Source organism: Drosophila albomicans, chromosome 2R (assembly GCF_009650485.2).
Source record: "Drosophila albomicans strain 15112-1751.03 chromosome 2R, ASM965048v2, whole genome shotgun sequence".
Classification (NCBI taxonomy): Eukaryota; Metazoa; Arthropoda; class Insecta; order Diptera; family Drosophilidae; genus Drosophila; species Drosophila albomicans.
This window is the reverse complement of record NC_047631.2, coordinates 35,250,711-35,271,099: the sequence shown is the minus strand read 5'-3', so window position 1 is coordinate 35,271,099 and position 20,389 is coordinate 35,250,711. Positions and strand designations below refer to the sequence as shown.

At 35.7% G+C, this 20,389-nt stretch overlaps 1 protein-coding gene across 8 annotated transcripts; it reads left to right on the top strand.

The window, feature by feature from the left end:
- The first annotated feature begins 353 nt into the window (after positions 1-353).
- Positions 354-17,496, top strand: LOC117575671 (cell adhesion molecule Dscam2). Of its 8 annotated transcripts, none has more exons than XM_052006978.1 (34): positions 359-621; positions 1,377-1,660; positions 3,649-3,747; positions 3,948-4,185; positions 4,471-4,613; positions 4,873-5,034; positions 5,361-5,510; positions 5,575-5,695; positions 5,836-5,953; positions 6,067-6,290; positions 7,286-7,413; positions 7,474-7,574; positions 8,508-8,712; positions 9,084-9,215; positions 9,556-9,705; positions 9,767-9,912; positions 9,983-10,118; positions 10,946-11,065; positions 11,199-11,351; positions 11,411-11,933; positions 11,987-12,197; positions 12,254-12,509; positions 12,790-12,933; positions 13,070-13,378; positions 13,599-13,754; positions 13,991-14,170; positions 14,247-14,621; positions 14,739-14,864; positions 15,231-15,546; positions 15,619-15,782; positions 15,845-16,093; positions 16,146-16,367; positions 16,426-16,618; positions 16,749-17,496. In XM_052006978.1, exons 3-34 carry the CDS (start codon positions 3,714-3,716, stop codon positions 16,996-16,998), a joined length of 6,135 nt encoding a protein of 2,044 aa, XP_051862938.1. In that variant the 5' UTR covers positions 359-621; positions 1,377-1,660; positions 3,649-3,713; the 3' UTR covers positions 16,999-17,496. The 8 variants fall into 8 exon arrangements, with proteins under 8 accessions (XP_051862944.1, XP_051862941.1, XP_051862938.1 ...); XM_052006982.1 differs by having other exon boundaries at positions 16,426-16,627; positions 16,749-16,838; XM_052006979.1 differs by having other exon boundaries at positions 380-425; positions 1,439-1,660.
- The last annotated feature ends 2,893 nt before the right edge of the window (positions 17,497-20,389 follow it).

The following is a 20,389-nucleotide window of genomic DNA, read 5'->3' as shown; positions in this document are numbered from 1 at the left end:
ACGCATTTCATAGAATAAGCTACACCAACTCTATTCAGATACAAATCTTTGTGTGTAGATGGCAAAGAGAACAAAAGTAATAAGAGTACGTGTTTTTCAAAACTTTCATTCATTTCGCTGCTGGCAGCGCAGCGTCCGGCGTTCAATAATAGCACTACGTTTGGATACAGTTACGAAACCGTAAACGAAGTGGTCGCCGAAGGGCTAGAGCCGACGGAGATAATCCTAAACGACAGGCGGTGACGTTGACGTCGCTGTTGACGCAGCAGTCTGTCTGGAGAATTACGGATTCTGCAGACCGCGACGCTAGCAGCGAAGGACTATTTCAATGCTCAGTCATTGCCGGCGTTTCAGATTGTTTGGACGTGCTAAGCGGACGAAATTAGAAGTGATGTGTGCTATTGGCATTGACATAGCCTAAGTGTGTTAGTATTAGTTGGGCACATATGTATGTGTGTACACATGTATGAACTGTCTAATGGCCTGGCATACTATGTGTATGCCTGTGTGATTTAGGCACTATTTGGGGATTTAATGAAAAAAATCATTAATGGATGCTGCTGTTGTCGACGCTCCGGGCAGGAAACCCATTGGAGATAGTGGCCAGGCATCAATGTGAATGTGTGTGTATATATGGTTGAGTTTGTGTGACTATGCTTACATTTGTAGCTTTATATGCTTTAGTGTGCTGTGTATATTCCTAAGAGCAAACCGAATTTTGTGTGCTGACATTTGACACATATGTATGTGCATATGTACAACCTTTTTGTTTTTATCATGCATTTGAGTAACTTTACGGGTTGTTTGTCTCAGCGAATGTGTTCATAAAAACGGTAACAAATGTGGACTTTTCAGTTCCCCTAACATTTTGTATGTGCCTTTTCTATCATTATCGTGCTTATACTATATGGTGGTTTGCTATCAGTTCTGTCACGTTTAATGGAAAAGTAGGTTTGGTACAAACTCAAGTCATTTTCGATATAAAAATCCTTGATGGGAAAGCATTTATAAACATTCAACAACAAAAATAAATAATGTTCAAACGTCGTAATAGACATTTAAAAAATCAAACGTAGAAACGTAGAAGTCAACTTCTTTGTGATTAACAGGATTTGCAAATTCGTGGCATAGTGTTTTTCTTCCCACAGAGACTGTTGAATCTAAATTGCTTCAAATGTGAATGCCCCAAAGGGCTTTAAAGAAAGCATCGTTTTTTAAAGCTCAGCCAAACTAACATAACCCATATTTATAGTTAAAAGAAGATATGATGATAAACGTAACGGCACGTTTCAGGGGTATCAAAATTTTAGGAAACGAAAACAAATTGATAAAAGCGAGTTTCATTAAAAATATGCACTAATACTGCTATGTTACAGTATCAAAAAAAAGGGAGCCGATTTTTAAAACAAAACAGAGAAAATATTAAAAATGTATGTAGTTAATGTGACAAAACAGTTTTCTAGTGCTTGAATTCCTAATGACGTGCGATTTAACCACGAAAATAATAAAACAAATAAGAGAGCTACAGTCGCGTGCGCTCAACTGTGAGATACCCATTATCGATTTTAAATAAAAGCAAAATAGTGTGGAAATTAGTAATATATATCAACGACTAAATTTGGTATATTGCCATAATACTTCATTTACAATATGTCATAGAGTAAGTATTTGTTAAATAATTAAAATTTGTATCTGTTTGCAAACAAATTTTCAGGAATCATAAATTTTGTAGTAGTTATTGCACCGAAAATCGCGACTGTAACTTCAAAATTATTCTTGCTATTCGATTTTTGTCAATATAAATTTTAAGCAAAATTAATCTGCGTGAAAACCTTACACGTTCTGTCGAAAAAAAAAAATAGTTTCTGAGCTCTAGGGTCTCGACTGTTGACGCTGATCAAGAATATATATACTTTATGGGATCGGAGATGGCTGCTTCAGGCACAAAGTTATAATAACCCAATGTAGCGGTAGCGGTTCCCTTAAAGAGAGTAATTCTTTTTCTTACTTTAATTGCAACATATTAAAGGTGGTATAACATCTATGAACACAATTAAAATGTTGCTTCTGCACACTATATGTATGTATAACTCGACTGCCTATTCGGTTAGCGACAAACAGTAATTATGTGGCTCCTCGCCTTTGCATTTCCGCTAAAAGTCAACCACCATTGGGTTGATGGCGAAGCTGACTCTTGTCATTGTTCCATTGGCCACTTCTGTACAAAATAGCTGCACTTTATGAATAAACTGGAGCTCGCCCAATGCCTGTAGCGGATGTTCTTTGACTGCGGACCCGACTTATTGTGCACGGAGTTATCCGGAGAATAGCACTTCAGCGTGGGTGTGAAAATGGAGGTATTGTTTTGAAAGTTAAACGTTAGGTGTATTGGAATAAAAACGGAAATTGTTGCTGCCCTACTTTAATTTGCCTTTAAGTTCTGGTTCTGAATATGAGCAAGCTGCACAAAAAAAGGATTATTTTACTTTTTTTTACTTCTACATAGTAAGCGACAGAAATGGCATCACAACATTCCAGCCAAACTCAAACATTTTCTTTGAACACCATTTTCAAGTTTGCTATATATAAAGAGTATTTTTTGTTGATACTCTGACAATTAACAACACCGACTACCCGTTCATTGATAAACGGAAGCAAAAGCGACTAGTCAGAAGATTTAAAGTGCCAAAGGGCATAACATAAAAGAGTAGAAAATAACAACTCATTAAAAATTAAAGACAAACAAAACACGGACACATAGGAATAAGTTCGTCCACTTAGCAGAAGGGTCAAACACACACTGAGTCGACACCATCCAAGTGTTAAGTAAAGAAGAAAAGTGCTCGTAGCAAAATTTTCAATAAAACAGCAAAATAAACAATTTAAAATTCTCAATTAAATGTAACGAACGTGTCAGAGCCATATGAAGCGAGCAAAATTTCTCTTTAACACTTTCCTCAGTGAAAAGGTACCACATTGTGCAATTGAAAGAAATCCAAAGCGTTATTGTGCTGCTGCTTCTACACAAGCCGCCGTGACGTCGACTCTTTAATGGAGTTATTATGAAGATTTTTCTGTTCTGCTCCCTATAAGAGATGATTCTCAGAATATTAAGAAATGCAAGAAGCTTATTGTACTGTAGAAAGTTTTTTAGTTTGCTGACCTTAAATAACACATATGCGTAATTTGTCCCGTGCGAGACTTTTTACAGTGCACTGCAGTGAAAATAACATAAACTGAAACAATTTTAAAAATAAGTGAATGTTATTCTTAAAGCTCTAGATAAGCACTATATTTAGAGCTAAGATTGATTTTAGGAACTTGATCTGTTTTCCGATAAAATATATAATTTCGTTCATTTTTTGGTTTTGCGTACGAATTGGATAATTTTTGCAATTATCACAACAGAAAACAAAACAGAAAGAAAATTCCAAAACCATTCTTAGCTCTAATTAAAGTACTTATCTAGAGCTATAAAAATAAACTTTTCTTATTTTCAAAATTGTTTATGTTATTTTCAATGTAAAGAGTCTCGCACGGGACAAATTCCGTCATGGAATTACCCATATACATATTATATCTACACATAGTAAACTAGTTAAGACTTTGACGAGAAGCAGTGGTAATTGAAATTTTGCTTTGTTTTAGGTTTTTGCCTCTGCGATCTTACAAATAAGAATAATATATATCACTATAAACATTTATACTGTGAAATGGAATTATTAACTATTCGATTTATTGGAAAAGGTGGGTACTTGTTAGCAATTCCTTAAGATTTTGTAATTTTGATTTTTATGTATTATTTGTAACCAATAATTATATACAGTAAAAAGTAAAAAGTAATTACAGCAAGTTTGATCTTTAGGGTAGCTCCTTTTATGAGTTTTGTTTTTGTTGACATTCTGCTTACATTTTCTTTTATTTATCGAATTATTCATGTTTCTCAGCGGAAAATATTGCTATGCATCTATTGACTGCTGCTACTTTTTTGGCATTACTATCTTTGCCCGGTCATGCAAGAGGCGGATTACGTGTCCCCACTTTTCTTCAAGAACCCCCAACACACCTATTATTTGGTAACGACACTGGTGCACAACTTAACTGTATAGCACACGGTAATCCACAACCAGATATTTCTTGGGTCAGGCGAGATGGTACCCTCGTAACGCAAGTACCTGGCCTTCGGTAAGACTTTATGTCCTTCGATTTGTCATGTTTATATTTTAAGCTTTTGGGTAAAAGCGTGTTTTGTGACTACATAAATCTGACAAAACCACAGTAACATTGTAAATGGTTGCTGTGATACAAATAAACGCTTCTTACCTTTCAATCCCACACTTGTTCCACAACAGGGGCAGTTGGAAATTGATGATTGGATATGATATTAAAAGTCAATAACTTATTATAACGTAAAGAGAACATTGCTATACTGTGTTATTTTTCCTTCAAATATTTACTGTCTATATATAGAAGAATATCTGGAAATGGAACAATATATTTTTCCCCATTTTTGCCGCAATATTTTCGCACCGATGTTCACGAAGCTACCTATCGCTGTCGGGCTAGTAATGAAGCTGGCACAATATTGAGTCGAAATGTTCAAGTGCAAGCTGGTAAGCAAAGTGTTCACCAAATTTGAAGTTATACATACGTTGGAGTGTTGATTAATATAAAAATACATACAGTGAAAGAGTGTTTGACTATAAGCTATTATAGTATATATTACTTCACTATATACATACATTCAAAAGAAAAAGATAGAAATTAAAAACATATTGCAAATGATGCTGTTTTCCAGCTTTTTCTGACGTTGCCGTTTTTTTTTTAATGTCAATTGACTTTTCACGAAAATGAATTAACTTTTGTATACAGTATTGCGTCGCCAGTTTCACGTACATGTTGAAGCTGCGGAAGTATATTTGGGGAACTCAGCATTAGTAAAGTGCGTTATACCAGAATTTGTACGGCCCTATGTGCGCGTGATTAGTTGGCACCGTGGGAACGAGATATTACTGCCAGAATCATCGGAAGTTTGTAAGTTTTGACAACGAACTTTTTTCATATGCTTATGTAGTAACGATTGTAATTAACGAAATTTTAAGCAGAAATTAATCTGAGCGGACAAGATGTTACGATTAATAGATTAATTGAAACTGATAACAAAATTTGACTGTGCGTGTTATTTTTAGTTTCCTGTGTATTCAGTAATAATTTTATTTTCGCGCCTATCCGGGATTCAAATTTACTTTTGGGTTGGACTTCTTCTTTTATTTCAATTTATTAATTACATAGGCAAAAATACAAGCCAAGCTGGATAGTTATGATTTAAATTTCGACTCTTGAAATTAAATATATTTTAGTGAGTCGCTACGTAGTACTGGCAACCACCGGAGATCTGTATTTTCGCTCTGTTCGCTCAGAAGATGGACATGTGAAGTTTAACTGTTTGGTTACTAACACACTGAATGGGGATCGACAACAAAGTGATGATGTTACGCTACAGGTGAAAGGTAATATGAAATATTTGCAACTTGAACTCAATCTAAAAATAATATAATTTACTTATCATTTCAGAGCTCAACAAAAATATGGCACCACGAAGCAGTCAAAAACCTGTGATGGAAATTGAAGTGGAGCGGGGTAACGATGTACATTTGCCTTGCAATATTCAAGGCTCTCCATTTCCCATATTCACGTGAGTTTCAAAGCCACAGACCAAAAGCTAGCTAGCTTCATTAGATTTAATTTATTATAATATGAGTTACACGTATGTCACATCATTCGATATATACATATGGTACGTTTACAGAATTAAGAAAGATACTTTACTTGCAGCTGGTATCGTGTTTCTGACTCCGCAGCGCTGTATCCAATACCATTGTCACAACGTTTGAAACTCTTTCAAACACTATTGCTTATAAAGAATGCTGACGAGCAAGATGCAGGAAAATGGGTAAGTTAAATAATAGTTAGTTTATAAAGTTTGTTAAATGTAATTGAGCATAATTATATCTTTAAAAAATTAAGTAAAATTTTATAAATACATGTACTAAATTTTGTTTACAGATTTGTCAGGCATCCAACCAATTTGGAGAGCAGCGTATTGAAATTCGGCTCAAAGTCAATACGTTTGTATCTGTGCATATACTACCGCAAGTTCAAATTGTCAATTCTGGCGGAACGGCAATTTTCAATTGCACGACAATTGACTCAGAGATTGATGTCATAGACTGGTGGCACAATGGTAAACCGCTGCAGGCGAAAAATGCACTTAACGCTGGTCGGGATGGGTAAGTATACATATGTATGTATGTATGTATATGCATTATGCCAAATCAAACGAAAACATTTTCAAATTTTGTGCTTTAATCAGTTACGCCACAAAGCTTTTTGAGCTTTACAATATAGAAAAATACTATACATCCTGATATAAATAATCATTTGGCTGTACAGCAAAACTTAGGGTGGGAAAGGATTGGAACAAATGATTAGTCAGCTACAGCACCACTTCGGTGTTTTATGATTAAGCATATTGCTTGAAATTATTGATTTTCTCAATATAATTTTAATTAATGTATATCAATTTATACAACCCTCTTATGGACTTATTTTGAGTTCATGGCACACAGGATTTGAAGATGTGTACAAATCCACTTGAATGGGTTCAACCATCTCGATAATTTAATGCAAATTACACATTGCGCCTCCTAGACAGTATACAACCTACCATATTCTCAATATATGCTTGTTCCTACATAGGTAGATGTTTATGTGCTTAGTGCATATGTACAAGACTACATACGCATTGCTGAGGACTTACAAACTGTTTACGCATACATAGGGATAGAAAGCTGGTAAAAGAAAACACCATTGAAATATATGCGCGTTTGTGTTTCTGTGTTTGTGTGCGAGCTGACCAGCTGATGCCCAAGGATATACCCCAGAGAAGTGGTCAAGCCTCACATAATGAGAGAGTGAAAAAGAGAATGAGAGCAAATGTTACAGAAATGGAAAAGCAGACGAGCCGAAACAAATCAGCATAACAAATCAAGCAAAAATGTATATGCTTATGTTAATCAAAATAAATAACCATTTTCGCTTGAGCAGACAAATGACCATTGCATACCCATAGACATTAATACGAAAATTCTTCAGCGCTTTTGATTTAATAAAAATATATGTACATGCAAATTATTCGAGTTCACAGAAATTTCTCATTTTTTCTAATCAAATGTTTGGTTTGGGACCTGACACAAGTGTAATAGTTTTGCTATATTTTTGTTAGTATACGTTTCCTCTCAAGAAGTTCATTGCTTGTACAAAATGTTGGCCGACGCGATCAAGGCGTTTATCAATGCCTAGTGGAAGCTCAGCACGCCAGCGCGCAAGCAATGTCGGAGTTAAAATTAGGGGGTAAGTTGGTATTCTTCTTTAGAAATTAAGAATTATAAGCTAATTTGTATTCCCCTGTAGACACTGTACCTGAATTGACATACACTTTCATTGAACAGAATGTTCGTCCGGGCCCATTAATATCCCTAAAATGTTCCGCTATCGGCTCACCGCATCCACAAGTAAGTTGATTTGCTTAAATACCATATACAGTAGATTCCGGTTATAACGACTTTCAAGGGACCGACCATTTTACGTCGTTATAACCGGAGGACGCACTAACCGGAAGGAGCAAAAAAAATTTGTTTTTTGTTTATTTTATGGTTGCCAGTTCGTAATAGGCTTCTAAAATAAAACAAATAAATTTTTAAATAAAAAAAAAAGTTTTTTGAGACATTTTGCGGGTGTAATGCACAAGTGGTTGAGCTTAAACTAAATGACCTCTTCATTGCGCACTTTGTGCATTTTGCGCATTAACTCACATTTGGCGAAATTACGCATTCAAAAAGCAGAAAAAACTATAAATATAACGGAATAGGCTATGTGGTCTGCAGTGCAGACTCTGCACACGCACGCTGTAAACATTTGTGTGACGTCAGCATTGCACTTCGACTGTCTCTCTCTAACAGCAGCGTTGCTAAGGCGAAGGCTAAGACTGACAGAGAGTAGTAAGAGTCTAAGAGCTTCGTGTCGCTGATACGCACACAAGCAAGGGCGCCGATCACTGATAAATACATAAATTTCTAATTACGCCGTTTGATCCTTAAATTTGTTGGCAATTTTACGCTGAATTTTTTTTTTCGTCGCTATATCCGGTTGAATTCTGAAAAATTTCGTCGGTATAAGCGGTTAGTCGCTAAAAGCGGAGACGTTGTAAGCGGAGGCGCTTTCATATAAGTTTGTATGGGGACCAACCAAGCCATCGAGTTTTCGTCGTAATAACCGGTCGGACGCTATAAGCGGAGTCGTTATAACCGGATTCTACTGTATTTGGTTTACATTTTAGAGAGTTTGAATTTAGGAACACGTGTATATATAAAATTGAAAAACAGACACCTTAGGCATGATTGCAATTTTTGATTTAAGATAATGTTGTTATTCAACTCTCACTTCAGTTCACATGGCTTCTGGATTCGCAGCCTATTATGGATGCTTCTTTACATCATCGCTTTGCCATTGAACAATTTGTCGACATATCTGGCGATGTAATAAGTTACTTGAATATTTCACATGTGCGTTCTGACGATGGGGGTCTTTATAAATGTGTTGCCACTAACTCGATGGGACACACTGAGCATTCTGCCAGGTTAAACGTTTACGGTAAGCAAAAAAATGTAATCAAAAATATTTTGATTTTATTTAGGTACATATATATTTAAAATATAATAATTTATTAGACTATTAAAATAACTTACTTATTATATCACAAATTTTGGTGTGATAGTACTATATAGCGAATTGTTATTAGATAGTGTTGGGCTGTTGAGCTTAGAAAGACTTAATTCATTTTTCAATTTAAGGTTATACATATGTATATGCCTTGGTTAGAAGGTTATTATAACACAGGGGAACTTCATTTAATGGAATATGCCGATTCTCTATTTAATATGTTAATGTTGTAACGAGTTGTAATGTTAAAAATTGAATTTCATTACGGTCACAGTAATAATAATTTATCTACTTTGATACAGGACCACCATATGTGCGGGCCATTGGAGCATTAAGAGCCATTGCTGGTGACGACATAATTATGCGCTGCCCATTTGCAGGTTATCCTATTGATCAAATTCGATGGGAAAAAGCGCATCAAGAATTAACAACAAGTAAGTATACTTTTGGGGAATATAGAGAAGAAGTCGCCTCTGAGAATCATATATATTATTGATTAGCAATAACATCGGAGATCAAGTCTGTTTTAGTTTTTGCAACGCCCACTTCCGCCAATGCAAGCGTAAATTAAAAGCTAAGATCAATGTTTGGATGTAAAATTTGATTGCAATCGGATAAGTTAGAAGCTATTTAAGAACATTTTTAATATTATAGATAAATAGGGCTTCTGTGGTGAGGTATTATTTTCTTTGGCTAACAATCTGGATATATTTAAGATATTTTTTCGGCTATTAATAAAATAAGTAAATGCACAAATTATTGCTATTGGTTTAGGTTCTCACTATTCGTTTGCGTCGGTACATGAAGGCGGTCAGCTTGTTATTAAGAACCTGGAGCCCAGTCGGGATCAGGGCATCTACACATGCATCGTGCGCGGCCAAGCGGGTGAAGAAGCACGTCGTGATGTACAATTGAATGTCAACAGTGAGTATTACAGATTAGGCTTCATTGAAGGGCTTAATTAATGTTATATGTCGTTATTTAGGCCCCCCAGTTATTGAACCTTTTAAGTTTCCTAAAAATCTTCAGGAGGGTGGAAGAGCGCAAATTACCTGTGCAGTATCTTCTGGAGATATGCCAATCTATTTTAGCTGGAAAAAAGATGAAAATGCAATACCTAGTAGTCTTCAGGTAAGTGCCAGTACACAGAAAAGTAACTGAGTGGTTTACTAAGCAATTATTGTGTTTTTGTGGACCTAAGATTAACGAAAAGAAGGAGGAATTTTACTCACTTCTTGTTCTTAAGGATATCAGCGTCAGACACAGTGGCAAATATACTTGTTTGGCGAGTAATGCTGCCGCTAAGGTCAACTTTACAGCTGAATTGCAAGTGCGGGGTGAGTGTTATTAAGAATGTTACTGATACTGATATATATGTATTTATATATATATATATTAATTCGCTTGATTTTGTTGTGTGATTAATCTGTAGAAATTATAGTTTGTTGCGCTGACTTTTTTATTCGTTTCTTTACCTAAAATTGTAAAAAATTTAATTAAACTCAATTTCAATAATCTATAGTACTCGGCGATTGGTTACGTCTTGGTTTAAAATGTTGCCATACCGTGTGCTGGATTAATCATTTGTTTGTTAAGGTAATATCCGTCCCTTACCTAAACAATATCGGACATCATAACATCGAAGAGTTTCTGATATTCGATTGATTCTTGCATTCATGCGATGAAGAACAATGTCAATGCGATGAAAAACACCTTTGCGCATACAATTACCTTTAATCATATCTTGGCCTTCAGTCAATCCAAGTTTTAAATAAACGAATCAATTTTTTGTTTTGTGATATGCCAAATAATTGCACAATGCCGATCGATTTCATCAACTGTATTGCCTATTAAATAAATTTGCATAAATTAGTAATCTGCTTCTGCGAAAGGTTATAATGAGCCTGCAGTAAACGTGACTTGGTTCTATGTCAAAAATGTAATAGTAGATTTTTAAAAATGCAATGTATTAGTGAAATGACAAAATTAGGAAATAAGTAGTCTCTTATGATATTTGTAGCGCCAAAAGACTTCATTTGAAAGCTTAAATTATATGACTGGATCTTTGTTAAAAAGTGATTTGACTCTGGTGCTGAACCGGAGGTGAATGATCTAACCATATTTAATATATTTCATACATCACTTTATTTTTCTCATGTTCCAGTGGCACCACGCTGGAGCCACGAACCTATGGATACCGCCATTATGCTTGGTAACACAATATCGATCAATTGTGAGGCAGAAGGATATCCCATTCCAACTATTACGTGGCTCAAAGGAGAAGGTAAGTTAATCAATGTATTATTATTAGTCACAATGAGATTAGTAAACCATTGAAGATTAGCCAGAATCTAGCTCTTGATTGTTAATAACTTCAATTCCAGTACCAAATTTATTAATAAATGTGTTTCTATCAGGCAAAGCATTTAAGGACTTTAAAGCATTGAGCATGCGAAATAATTCCCTAATGATGAATATTGCCACAGATAATGATGAAGGTTACTACCTGTGTCAGGCCACTAATGGAATTGGTACCGGCCTTAAGAAAATAATACGCATTAATGTTAATGGTAATTTGAATCGTCACCAAACAACGTAGCCATCATTCTCACTCTCCATTTCTGCACAGAACCAGCACGATTTGAGCAGTCTGCACAGAATGTTAGCTCCCGTCGTAATGAACCAATTACATTGGTTTGCCACGCAAAGGGCGACGAGCCTATCAGCATTGTCTGGACTCACAACAATGGGCGCATTGATCTTAATAACTTTCGTTTTAGCATTGCTGAGATGAAAACTGGGAATGGTGTAGACTCCAAGTTGACAATTGTGCAATCGGAACGACATGATTCAGGCGATTATCGTTGCACAGCTGAAAATCCGTATGGACACGCTGAGCACATCATTTTTCTCGCAGTGCAGGAGCGACCTGATACTCCATCTAATTTAGATGTTTTCGAGGTAGGGTCGCGCACCGTTAAACTAAGCTGGCGGCGACCCTTCGATGGGAATTCGCCCGTCCTCAGCTACCTTGTGCAGTATCAGCCACTTACGTACTTGCAGTCACGTGCAGCAATGGGAGCTGCCGATAGTGATTGGGACAGGACCAATGTCATAAATGTTACTCTACCTTCATCAAGCATAAATCAGAGGTAAGTTTTTGAATCCACATTTAGAAACAAAAACATTAATTTCGATTCAAAAGTTATGACAGTGATATTCGCGAAAATGCCATTGTATCAGGACTTTCTCCAGCAACAACCTTCCTTATACGTATGCAGGCCATCAACGAGATTGACCGCAGTGCTTACACTGATTCAATTGTAATAAAAACACAGGAGGAGGCTCCCACGGAGGCTCCTTCTAATGTCCAAGTACAAACCAGCAGCGAGAATGAATTAATCATAATCTGGCAGGTTGGAGAAAAGGAATCATCTAGTAGTATCATGTCTCCTATATTGATATATTATAGATACCTCCCCGTGCGTCATGGAACGGTGAGCTTATTGGTTACACCATTAACTGCAGTGAAGAAAAGCAAAACATTAACTTCATTAGCGTGGTCAATAGTTCCCACAAATCAGTTATTGTCAGCGGCTGGGCTACAACTAAAGCCACTCTGCGTGGACTGCGTAAATACACACGCTATGCTATCACTGTGCGAGCCCTAAACAGTTTTGGCTCTGGACCATGGAGTGCTTCGATCTTCGGCACTACTGCAGAGGGCGGTAAGTAGAGATTGTATTAAATAAATTATAACAATTACACCTATCTGTTGTACATATAAAAGAACTATGGCCATAATCATTCTACGTAAATGGCGGATTTGATGCGAATTTATTTTTATTATATCCGCTGCCCGTAAAGTAGAAGGATATTATACAATTTTTTTATGGAATATCGGATTGGTATTTTTTATAATATGTTTTATTGGAAATGCACAGCAAGTATTTCACAATCGACTGTAGCTTTCTTACATATTTTTATCTCTAAATTTAATATTTGTAGTACCTGAGGCTGCGCCCCAGAATGTTAGTTGCTCGGCATTGTCATCGCAGAGTCTAAAGATATCATGGTTAGAGCCGCCGTTACAACTGCATGGCGGCATTATACAAGGCTATAAAATTTTGTTTCGGCCAATGGGATATCAATGTGAGTATATTCATACATACGGGTTTTTTAATCAGACTCCAACTATAATTTAATAAATACGTTGCTTAAAACAGATATAAATCACTTCTTAAATCTTAATGCTGACTAATTTTGTATGCTTATTAAAAATCTTTAGTGGACTCGCCTTCAAAGATGCAAATTAAACGTACATCAAACTTAGAAACTTTTCTGCACACCTTACACAAGGCCACAAACTACTCCATACGAGCATTGGCTTACACATCTACAGGAGATGGCTTGGCCAGTCAACCATTGTTTTGTCAAACCGACGACGACATCCCTGATGCACCTTTTGCTATTAAAGCTGCGGCGCTAACTGCCGATTCAATTTTAATTTCATGGCTGCCACCGAAGAATCGAAATGGAATTATATCGCATTACACGGTATATGCACGTGAGGCAGGTCGTAAGGGTCAAACAAAAAGTAAGTATGTCAATTACTTATGTTTGTAATTATTATCATATTATAAAATCATAGAAGATTATCGAGTGTTAGGTGTCTCGATGTTTACTCTGATCGTCAGTAAGTTTGTTGCAAAAGAATACCGAAATTATGTCTTTATATAATTGTGGATACACGGTACTCTGCAGGCCAGCATCGCATACTGTTATTTTTTATAAAAATGATTTTAATGTCCTATTAGCTCACGTGGTGCGTGTTGATGAGTACGGATATCCAGTAACATTTGAAGCGCGAAACCTAGCCGAGAACCAAATGTATGAGTTTTGGGTCTCTGCATCCACATCGGTAGGAGAAGGTGAACCCACATCTGTGGTCGCTCAGGCTACAAACACTCGAGGTAAGTAAAAGTGCAGTCAAATGCTGTTCATGCTTACGTCCATGACATATGTATGTACATACATATGTATATGCATGTACATGCATTAAAGGTACTAAACTGTGTATGATTTTGATTTGAATTTAAATTGTGAGTGCAGTCGACGATTGCTGACCAAAATAACCGCATCAACCTCTGTGAATTTTGCATTTTATGTAACTATCTGATGGAAATGTATGTTCGTTTGTTTATTATAGCACCTGCACGCATTGCCTCTTTTGGGCAAGTGGTGAGGAAACCGGTGGGCATGCGGCTTGTGTTGGAGTGTATGGCTGTCGGGAATCCAACACCTCGTGCACGTTGGTTAACTCGTGATCGGCCCGTGACTTTCAGCTCTTTTTATGAAGTCACCAATCAGGGCCATTTAAAAATACACCGTAAGTTAAGCAAGAAAATAATTTATTCCAACTTTACATTTTCGCTTTGCTTGGCGGTTCTCATGCTCGTGCTCAGGTGTTGAAAGCAGCTTGTCCGGAAATTTTACCTGCACCGCAAACAATCTGTTCGGCAGTGATGAAATACAATATCAATTGATAGCTATGAAACCTCCCGTTGCTCCACAAATCATCGTACAGTACGCTTCCGCTGACAGCATACGTGTCAGTTGGGATGCACCAGAAAACGGTGGTGCAGCTCTACAGGGATACACTATTTCGTATCATACGTCCGGTGATAGTTGGACGGAGATTGAGTTGCTGCCAGACAATAACGCTTATACGATTACTGGGTTGAAGTGTGGCAATCAGTACACTATAAAAATGTCGGCTCATAATATGGTGGCTACTGGAGCGACCAGTGACGAAATAAATGTCTGGACCAAAGGAAAAGGCGAGTTCTTTAATTCATTTTAACATAAACGACAAATTACAATTAATATTTGTTAATGTCTAAAATAACTAGTAGAATATCATAAATGTAACAACTTTATAATTTTTAATTTGACAGTGTCTCAGGCACCAAATGGCAGCGAACTAATTACTACAAATTCAACATGCGTAAATTTAAAACTATCGTCGTGGCTTAATGGCGGATGTGTTATTAACCATTTCTCAATTGAGCATCGAGTTCTAGGTACATTAAAGACTAAATGAAAAAACCCAGAAATGTTTAGTTTAAATAATTATTCATTTATGAGACAAAAATTAGCATACATAATATAACAAATGTACATCATGTATAATTTAATTTTGTATGCTGATCTAAACAAAATTAAACTTGCATTTTTAAATGTTTGAAAGGCACATAGGCACATAGCACAAGTCACTTCAGTTGTATATCTCTAAGAATGACTTTAATATTGAACATTAAAAAGAAGTAACTGATAATTTCAAAAAATTAATTGTTCTTGCTTAATAATTTTTACCATTTTCTTATCAACTGGAGTAGCTTACCAAGATTTGAAATGTATGTTAATGCTTACTTTTTCCACAATCCTAGGCGATACACGCTGGACAGTAGTAACATCGGATATTTCAAATGCCGAGGAAAATCGTGATAATTTAATATTTTGTGATTTTCTACCAGCCAAGTGGTACCAGCTTCGAGTCTCGGCTACCAACGATGCTGGAACAACTACAGAACATTACCAGTTTAGTACAAAAAGCCTCGATGGTATCACCCTTCCTCCACCCCCTTCGCTTAACTCGGAAAATGATTTAATGGACAACCTAATAAATGCAACGAATCCAACAAGTGGTGATTGGTTGGCAACATTTATTGTCATTGTCATTATCACTATAACTATAATAACTATGTAAGTGAAATTTTTTAAAATTTTATAAAAATTAATAAGATGATTTTTACGTATTCAAAATTTGTTTTGCAGCGCACTTCTTGTTAAGCACCGCCACACACTTTGTGGCCATATTAATGAGGAGTATGAATCTCGTGCACTACCAAGTGATTACAAGGAGGAGCGTGAAAATCGGCACAACCAGCAGGTATACAGCGCTTCCCCGGTTAAAACAGTTGATAAGAGTAACGAGTCAGGTGAGTGATATAAATAGTTTTACTTAGTAATCGTCATAATCATTATATCATGACATCTCTAGAAATGTATGAGATTTCGCCGTATGCCACGTTCAACGTCAATGGAGAAAGAACAGGCGCACCAGCGAAGCCAGCTTCACATGGGCTGGCAGGACATACGCCTCATGATTACACTATGCAATTTAAAACATTTGGTCACCCCGAAGGGGATAATCTTAATGCTACAGCCTACCCGTTACTACCCAATACAAGATTTGGGCACGGAAAAAGCAAGTCCAGTTGGCCTAAGAATCGTTACCTTAATACCGATGGTATGTTTTCTTGGGCTGTGCTTTTGCTAAATGCTAAGCTTCTTAATTTTAGATGAATCTACTCTGAGTAAATCAATGACTATTGTGGCTGGATCTCATTCTGGTCATTCTAAAAAACTGGCTAGTACGCGCCCTACAAATAATGGTACTTCTGGAGTTGTTGCGGAGTCAGAATCTGACACAAGTATTAGTCCGAGCACAGAGTTTTCAAATATGCCTACATATCGAGTTCCATGTAAATCCGTACGAGGGAGTGACGGACGTGTAGTTGTTGGTAAGAATTGTAATAAAATGATGTGGTTTTGATCGTCAATGACTAGACGACTTCACAGATATGTTTCGTCCCGATTCGAGTACGGAATCTAATAATGAACAAATTTCCCCATTGGTGGAACGGAGATTAAATACGCCGCGCCACGTTGGCATACCAGTAGATAATAGAAGCGCGGAACGGCGATTCCGCATGAATGCACAGCTGGGTAATCAGACGTTGGAGCGACGAAAGTGCCCTGGTAGTAACAACAGGTAGTTCAGGTACCTAAACCCTATCCAATCCGAAGCTAAAACCTAAATGAACAAATTAAAACTTGTATTCAGCTATTGGTAAACTAATTAATAAAATGTGTGATACACAATAATTTACTGATCATTACAGTGCTAAAAGTGAAATCGACACAGTCGGTTTATTCACAGCTTCAACAAATTTTATAACATGCGGGGACTTTTCAGGCAGACTTCCCCCGCCAACTGTATTCAATGATGCTCGTGAGTTTGGCGATCAAGTAGAGTGTGAACGAGAACAACGCGCATTAGACTTAGAAGTGCAACGCGTGATGGAAAATACCAGCGATGCTCAGTTGGAGAAAATGGATCGTGAAGAGATTACTCCATTATTGGTAAGGTAAGCTCATCAATCCGGTTGGCGAGATGCAGTGATTTTACCAATCCTGACACTTAAAACGTAAAAACAAGGATAAATGGAACAAAGACATAAAAAAATAACCAGACAAACATTTTAAACTTACAAAATCGAAGTCTCAAGACGTATTCACGTATTGAATTTATGAAGATGCATTTACTTTCTATTCATTTCTAATATATATACATATACACCTTATTGTGTCTATTGAGAACGTGAAGAAATCACTTGGAAAGTTAAGACTATATAGCTCCAAATATAGAATAAATAAATATACAAATTAATGAAATTTCTCAGTAGCTCTACTCAAAAGTAACACTCTACAACTGCTTATTAAAAGTATAATAGAATACAATATTTTTTGTAAAAAACTAAGAATTTTCTTATGTGTTTTTATAAGTAACCTAATAATGTGTACTATTTCAATAATCCATATTATATTTGTAAGTAAACATGTGTCAAAAAAAAGAAAACTATGCAAATCAAGAAGAAAACTTATTTAAATAATAATAAAAACTTCCTCAATTTTTAATAATTTCTTTTAATACAATTTTTTTACATAAAAAAAAAACAATTGAGGTCACTACCTTTGAATATGCCCAAATCAAGAATAATATTTATGTATAAAGTCCTTCAAACTCTGTTACAAAGGCATTTTTAACGGGAACAGAGTTTAAGAAGGTATACTGAAATATATATTTTTACACACCTATGTATATAGAGTATGTACCATTGTATATACCTAAAATACATACATACATATATCAATTCGAGTGCAGGACCGCTACAAAAGCAACAACCTGTAAGGGTTGCCTTGTACGTTCATTAGAAAGACAAGGAATAAAGAAAAAAGTGTAAAGAAGTGTTGCACATTCAAACAGTCAAGCAACTCAGCCAGCCGCTCACAAGTCGCCCATCTGCTATTCATGAGGGACTCACTTAAATAAAGTGCTTTTGCATTGCCAGACAAATGGAAAGGTTGATAAGGGGGTGAATACCACAATGTGGTTGCGGCAATTGCAGTGGCAGTGTCTCTGATGCTAAGGGACGTGATTATTTGAATTATTGCAAGTTTAGCCCACTTACAACTGTGGTAACAATTTATTATGTGCTGCTATATACAATAATGGTTCCTACCGAGTTTTAATCTAATAGGTTCTGTCGGCGATGTTGTCCCATTTGATAAAATCTTCATTAATAATTTCACAAAATCCTGAACAGATTTTGAAAATCCAACATTTGTATTATATGTCCGGGTATAAAAATGTATGTGAAGGAATAATAATGCATCTTACCATATAGATTGCCTTCAAAGAACTCTTATTTTCATGAATAGCCTTAAATTTACATAGTCAACACCGAGATGCTCAATATGGAATCTGGTCCACTGGCAAAACCACTTCAAGTCTTCAATTAAATCAATGCAATTCGAATGTACTAAAATAGTCGGAGTTGAGTTCAGTTTTATGATTGGCTAACTTGAAAATGTGTGTTATATGACAGAACAATAAAGTTAATCCTTGGCTTTAAATGATAGCTACTAAAGCTAAAAGCGTTTCTAATTTTCTGTCACACAAAGACTGATTGAGAAAATAATTCTGTACACATTCAAACTCATAGGCACATTTACATACAGACAAACTGCATTAAAGTCAAATTTAATCTATAACATTTTTGACGTGAATATACAAATTTAAGGGTACCAAAGTCTCACATATATAGTACATAGCTATTGAGACTTCAGCTTCAAACTTGTCTCTTCAATATGAAAAGCACTCTGCTAACAACAGTAGTTCGTACACAACTCCGGAATTGGCAAAAGACATGACAGTCAGCTCAACAGACTTATAGCTCCGCCTGCTATAATGCAGCTTCCGCAAGTGGCGCCATTTGCGCTCTGCACTGCATCACCATCAGCACATTATTGGATGATTTATTGATGTCGATATGCTTAGTTGAACAGTATACAGAGACTGGTAGTGGCAACAGAGCTGCAATTTTTGGTATCTGTGCGTGTGTTAATATACCACCACCACTCGGCGGCTATGCTCGTTCAAACGTATATAAGTATATTTGTTACATATGTATGAACATGCGAGCATACGAAACGACAAACTATGGAAATGTTTCTTTATTTGGATGTGCAATATTTAAGATTAGTCGCGAGTTCTATGTGTGTGCTCATTTGCATTTTATACATGTAAAAATGAAATCAGCAAAATCATTTTAATGGACATTTTGCCGCAGTTATTCTAAGAAAAAAGACTTTAATTAAAATAAGATGTATAATATTAAATATACATATATATGCATACATTCTTATGTTTATAGGTGTATGCTCAATAAACTGCATCAAATTTGTTCTAAAAATAAAAATATATATTGAAAAGGCTTTCAATTCACTAATATAAAATGTTGTAGAGGAGAGTATACTTAGCTTAGAACGTCAAATTGTTTATATTACAATAATATGGCTTTAATATATTGTGACAAAACTATTAAAACTTCTTATGAACTTATATTAACTGGCTTGAAAGAGACATCAAGAGCTACATCTATTCATGAATTAGGAAATTATGTTACTGTTAAAACAGACTTTCCAGTTAGCCTATGCTATCAAATAATTAGAAAAGCCTTAGATAAAGGTCTGACTTGCAAAACTATACGACAAATTGGTGATCTCTATATGGCCATTCCCTCGAATATGGAAATCACGACCAAGTTAAAACAATTGAATCGCTAAAAGAGAAACCCTACTGCGTATAATTTAAGGATTGCGTTAGGTAAGTCAGAGTCCTGGATATTCATTTACAAAATTATATAGGACTAAAATCCATAGATGCCGATTGCATAAGGGAAATCATCATAAAACCATTTAACAACGTTGTACAATCAGATAATATTTTTTCGCAGCAATAAACAGGTGTTCCAAAGTCAAATGCTAAGTAGATTCAACTTTACTCAAACTAAAAAAATATTTTGGCGACATTTTCGGCAGAAAATTATTCTTTTACATATATACAATAACAATTATCAAATCAATTATCAAATATTACATTAAAGCATATAATTTAAAAAGTGGCTTACATTTTTTAAGTATTTTCAAGATTTTCTTTAGCCAGAGTATTTAAATAATCCGAGCCGAGCACGTAATGTTTTGGATGTATTTTAGGATAAACTTAAAATTCCATAATTTTAGATATTGAACTTGTTTTCGATTTACATTTAAAGGATGACTAACCTAATGATATCTAATAAACATATTTCATAATTTAAGTGTTTGAGTTCTCAGTTCTCCATTAGTATGCTTTTTTTCCCTGTGCGGATTATGACAAAGTCAAACAACAAACACGTATTACTCTTAAAACGTAGCGTTG